General features: G+C 47.0%; 1 protein-coding gene across 4 annotated transcripts in view; it reads left to right on the top strand.

The window, feature by feature from the left end:
- The window catches only part of Nlgn3 (neuroligin 3), a 26,902-nt gene that overhangs the window by 14,346 nt on the left and 6,908 nt on the right, over positions 1-5,648 (top strand). For all 4 annotated transcript variants that reach the window (XR_007345031.1, XM_048797250.1, XM_015501634.2 and 1 more), the window contains 2 exons: positions 1,686-1,871; positions 4,244-5,033. Coding sequence is in view for 3 of the 4 variants with exons in the window: in XM_048797250.1 (XP_048653207.1) it covers positions 1,686-1,871; positions 4,244-5,033 (976 nt within the window). In the remaining variant the exon portion in view is untranslated. The remainder of the gene's footprint in view (positions 1-1,685; positions 1,872-4,243; positions 5,034-5,648) is intronic.

The raw sequence follows: 5,648 nt of genomic DNA, 5'->3' as shown, positions 1-5,648 counted from the left end.
GGGGGGGGGGGAATATAGGACATCCTCTGTGGGATAGCCAGCAGGTGGGCGGGAAGGTAATCTCCATGGCAACAAGTCTCTGAGGCAGCAAATCCCAGCAGGTGGGTGGGAAGGTAGTCTCCATGGTGACATGTCTCCTCAGCAGCAAATCCCAGTGGGTGGGCGGGAAGACCTGTTTCTGTGGTAACGCAGAGCACTGACTTCCCCATTTCTCCACTAGATGAAAAAGATGGTCTAAACCACTGGCTTCGCAACTTTAGAAGGCATTAGCATCACCTGGAGCTAGTTAAAAACACAGATTGCTGGCCAGGAGCGGTGGGTGTAATTCCAGTGACTCAGGAGGCTGAGGCAGGAGGATGGCAAGTTCAAGGCCAGTCTCCTCAAATTAGTAAGACCCTGTCTCAAAAAAGGCTGGGGATGTAGTTCAGTGGTTTACCACCCCTAGATTCAATCCTGAGTACTGCAGAAGAAAAGAAAAACACAGATAGCTGAGCCCCACCCCCAAGGTTTCCAATTCACTAGATCTTAGAGGAAGGGAAATAAGGATGTGTCCTGAGAATAAGGGGAAGAGGGGCATCCAAGGCCCTGGAAAGAAGTGGAAATGGACTGATTTGTACAGGAAGGGCAAGGAGAGCTTAGGAATTGTTGCCTTTTGGGATCTTCCCTTCCTTCAGAGAGAGCGGAAAGGAGAAAGAAATAACTGTAGCTCTACCATGTGCTGGGCTTATGCTCATTTTAATCATTGTTACAGCCCCATAAGGTATTTTAGTCCCATTTTGCAGAAAGCGAAACTATGGCCCAGAGGTTTTAAATAACTTGCCCAAGACCACATGGCTAGGATGTGATAGAGTCAGGATTCAAACCAAGGACTATCTGACTTTAAAACCCCCTTCACTCATATATATATATATATATAAAGTTCAAGGCCAGCCTCCTCAAATTAGTAAGACCCTGTCTCAAAATAAAAATGACTGCAGATGTATATATTTCTACATCCCCAGTCCTTTTTATTCTTATATTTCCTTTTTTTTTCTGGTACCGAGGATTAAACCAGGGGTGCTTAAACACTGAGCAATATCCCCAGCTCTATTTTTATTTATTTATTATTTATTTATTTTTATGTGGTGCTGAGTATCAAACTCAGGGTCTCGCATGTGCAAAGTGAGCGCTCTACCACTGAGCCACAACCCCAGCCCTATTTTTTTTTTATAGTGAGACAGAGTCTCACTATCTTGCTGAGGGCCTTGCCAAGTTGCTGAGGCTAGCCTCAAACTTGTGATCCTCCTGCTTCAGCCTCTGGAGTCACTGGGATTACAGGCCTGCACCACCACGCCTAGCTCCCTATATCTTAACAGATGTTAGAATCATGTCTCCAGATAGTATATCTGGTGGAGGATGCTGAATTCTGGCCTTTTACAGTTCTTGCAGTAGAGCTACATGGAGGAGGCAGCCATTTTAAATGGCCCAACCCTTTGTTCCACACTGAATAATGGATGGGAAGCAGAGAGCCCACCTTTCCTGTATTGATGATGCTGGACCTTGCAGAAAGGAGTGATGGTTTGTTAGCAAGGTAGAAAGAGCTATGTAGCTGCAGGTTGATCTTTTGTCTAACTTCTGCTTTCCATCATAATCCAAATTCTCCATCCCTCTGCCTTCACTGTCCTCATGCCCTTTGTTGAATCTAGGTTTCCTGAGCACTGGAGATCAGGCTGCCAAGGGCAACTATGGGCTCCTTGACCAAATCCAGGCCCTCCGCTGGGTGAGCGAGAATATTGCTTTCTTTGGAGGAGATCCCCGCCGTATTACCGTCTTTGGCTCGGGCATCGGTGCATCCTGTGTCAGCCTCCTCACACTGTCACATCACTCTGAGGGTGAGTAGCTCTTGGGGCAAAACATGGACTAGCCAAATGTTGGCTAAGTATCCTGAGTCCCAGGCTTTGCAGGCTTCAGATTGCCCAACTCCATGCCCCAGGAGCACTCAGAGGAAGCAGCCAGCCCTCTTTCACAAGCTCCAGATCCCTTTGAGGAGATGTGGAAGAGAGAAACATCTTTCTCTAGGGGAAGAAGTATTTCTCCTAATGTGAGGGAGGGCAGGAGAGAATCCCATTTACACCCTGAGTGAGCAAGATGTTCCTTCTGATGTGGGAAAGTGGGGATACAATACCTCTCTCTGAAAGGCAATAGTTCTTTGGGGCAGGGGAAGTTTTTCAGTATGGTAAAGACACACTACTTCAGAATCAAGATCTAGGGTGGAAATTAGTTTCTAGGTGTAAGAAACACTCATTTCTGTTTTTCTCTCTGAAGAACAAGTCTGTACAAGAGGGAAAATGTTCTTGAGCAGGGGGAGGAGGGTTCAAAGTGAGAATCCTGCTGGGTGTTGTGGCACATGCCTGTAATTCCAGAGATTCAGGGGTCTGAGGAAGGAAAATCACAAGTTCAAGACCAGCTTGGGCAAATTAAAGAGACCCTGTCTCAAAATAAAAAATTAAAATGGCTAGGGTTGTAGTTCCATGGTAGAGCTCCCTGGGGTTCAGTCCACAGTAACTGCAAAAATAAATAAACAAACAAAATTAACATCCCTGACCTGCAAGATTGGCTTCTTCTGAGGGGAGACAGTATATAATTGGACTGTAGACCTCCTCCTAGGTTGTACAACCCACCTAAAAGAGACATTCATTTTTACCCTCTGTCCTGGTGGTGGGTCCCTCTGCCAGTAACCCTTCCAAGGGGTTGAATAGGCCCTTTTTCACTCTGCAGGGAATGTTCTCTCCAACATTAGACTATAGAGAATATCCTGCCTCTGAGAGGTGTCATCCCATCTACTTAGAAGGCTGAGGCAGAAGAATCGCAAGTTGGAAGCCAGCATCAGCAGTTTAGCAAGACCCTGTCTCAAAATTTTAAAAAAATTAATTAAAAAGGGCTGGGGATGTAGCTCAGTGGTAGATCTCCCTGGCCTCAATCCCCACTACCACATTCTCTCTCTCTCTCTCTCTCTCTCTCTCTCTCTCACACACACACACATACACACACACACACACACACACACACACACACTCCCTTCTCTGAAGTAGGGAAATCTGTGAGAGGGGACACTTTTTTTTTTTGTTGTTGTTCATTGAAATTGACCCCATGAGTTAGTGGTATTCTCACAGGAAGATTTGCAGGCTCTCTTTGAGGAAAGCCCATCTCTGAGACAGAAGAATCACCTTCTCTGTCCTAGAACAGTCTGTCTGTGTCCCTCCAGAGACTACCTGGTAAGGGAAGACTAAAGTATAATCTGCATCTCTAAAGACAGGGAATGGGAGGCAGGGATGTAGCCCCTTTGTAAACCACCTGCCTGGCATACAAGACCCTGGGTTCCATCCTCAGCACCAAAGGAAGGAAGAAAGGGAGGGAGGAAGGGAGGGAAGAAGAAAGAAATAATCTTGGAAAAATGAGGTTCTCTCTTTAAGTGGTAGTTTATATTCTCTCCCTCTTTTTTCTGACCTTGCAAACTGCTTTTCTCTTAGAGCAATGGAATTTTGTGCCCGAGAGCCAAATTCTCCCTTGGGAATGTTGGGGACAGGGGAGAATGATAACTTTTTTTTTTCCTAGAGGGGAAAGGATCATCTTGCTTTTGAGTTTGGGGGGACTGGTTCCTTCTCAGCTTGGGGAAAATCTGGAGGTGAAGCATCAGTAGCTTCAGTGAAAGGAAAGTCTCTGTGGATACCACAGACTGGCAGAATGCATGCCTGGGAGACTTTGAGACCTCAAGCGAGGCCTTTGCCCTTGAGATCCTTCCCCAAACCCCCAGAATGTGGGGATCACTCCTCCCTGCATTTCTCATCTCTCTTGAAAAAGACCCCTTTGTGGTGCAAGTGCCAGCTCCCTGGTGGTGCGCTGGCACAGAGCTGGGCCCAGCTGGGCAGGAAGCAAGAGGAAGAGACAAGGAGCAATAAAGAGAGGGAGCATAAGGAGACTGATGCTTGGGATCCAAGGGGTTAATTTTTCCTGGCATTTCCTTAACCCCCAAATTACCAACATCTCACCAGGGCCGGGAAGCAATGAAACAACCAGACAGGACCCATTAAGGAAGGGACTCAGTAATCCCTTGTCTGGTTCTAACGCTTTATCCCCTACTAAGAGAGTTATTCCCCTTCTAGCCCATGCAAACCATAGGGTGTCTTCAGTGATAAAGGAATAAGGTGTTTCATGGCCATGTGTGACACTGTAGATCTAACCTAGTGCCACCTATCTTCTGTAGGGCTTTTCCAGAGGGCCATCATCCAAAGTGGCTCTGCTCTGTCCAGCTGGGCTGTGAACTACCAACCAGTGAAGTATACCAGCCTGCTGGCAGACAAAGTGGGTTGTAATGTACTGGACACTGTGGATATGGTGGACTGTCTTCGGCAAAAGAGCGCCAAGGAACTGGTAGAGCAGGACATCCAGCCCGCCCGCTACCACGTGGCCTTTGGCCCTGTAATTGATGGTGATGTCATTCCTGATGACCCTGAAATCCTCATGGAACAGGGCGAATTCCTCAACTATGACATCATGCTAGGTGTCAACCAGGGTGAGGGTCTCAAGTTTGTAGAAGGGGTGGTAGACCCTGAGGATGGTGTCTCTGGCACTGACTTTGACTATTCTGTCTCCAACTTTGTGGACAATCTGTATGGTTACCCTGAGGGTAAGGACACCCTGCGGGAGACCATCAAGTTCATGTACACAGACTGGGCAGACCGTGACAACCCTGAGACCCGTCGTAAAACACTGGTGGCACTCTTCACTGACCACCAGTGGGTGGAGCCCTCTGTGGTGACAGCTGATCTGCATGCCCGATATGGCTCACCTACCTATTTCTACGCCTTCTACCATCACTGCCAGAGCCTCATGAAGCCTGCTTGGTCAGATGCAGCACATGGGGATGAAGTACCCTACGTTTTTGGTGTCCCTATGGTAGGCCCCACTGACCTTTTCCCCTGCAACTTCTCCAAGAATGACGTTATGCTCAGTGCTGTCGTCATGACCTATTGGACCAACTTTGCCAAGACTGGGTAAGGAGAAAAAATTTTTCCCTTTGGAATCTCAGCATGCACTCCCTTCTGTTCCACTATCTAACTTCTTTCATCATCTCCCTTCCTTCAGTATTCCCAAAGTCTTGCTTGTTAACCCTTTCACTTCCCCTTCCCTCCTCCCTTTTTGAGATTTTGTAGCCATTTTCCTTCCTTCAAAAATTTTATTGAAGGGATCAGGGGTGTAGCTCAGTGATAGAGCACCAGCTTCGCATGTCCAAGGCCCTGGGTTCAATCTCCAGAACCAATAAAGGAAAAATTGTATTGAGACTCACAACTCTGTTAGCATCACAACTGAGCAGAAGTGCAACTTACTGGCAGAATTGTGGGAATCAAGGTTAACCAGTCAGAGGCTGTGTGAAATGACCATAATTTTTTTTTTTTACTTTTTATACATTCATAAAGAACCTGTAAAAGCCAGGCACAGTGTCATGTGCCAGTAATCCCAGGTACTCAGGAGGCTGAAGCAGGAGAATCACAAAGTTTGAGGCCAGCCTTGGCAACTTAGTGAGTCTCTGTCTCAAGAGAGAGGTGGAAGGGCTGGGGATATAGCTCAGTTGGTAGAGTGCTTGTCTCACATGCACAAGGCCATGGGTT

This window comes from Marmota marmota, unplaced genomic scaffold, assembly GCF_001458135.2.
Source record: "Marmota marmota marmota unplaced genomic scaffold, marMar, whole genome shotgun sequence".
Lineage (NCBI taxonomy): Eukaryota > Metazoa > Chordata > Mammalia > Rodentia > Sciuridae > Marmota > Marmota marmota.
This window is presented reverse-complemented; position numbering and strand designations above follow the sequence as displayed.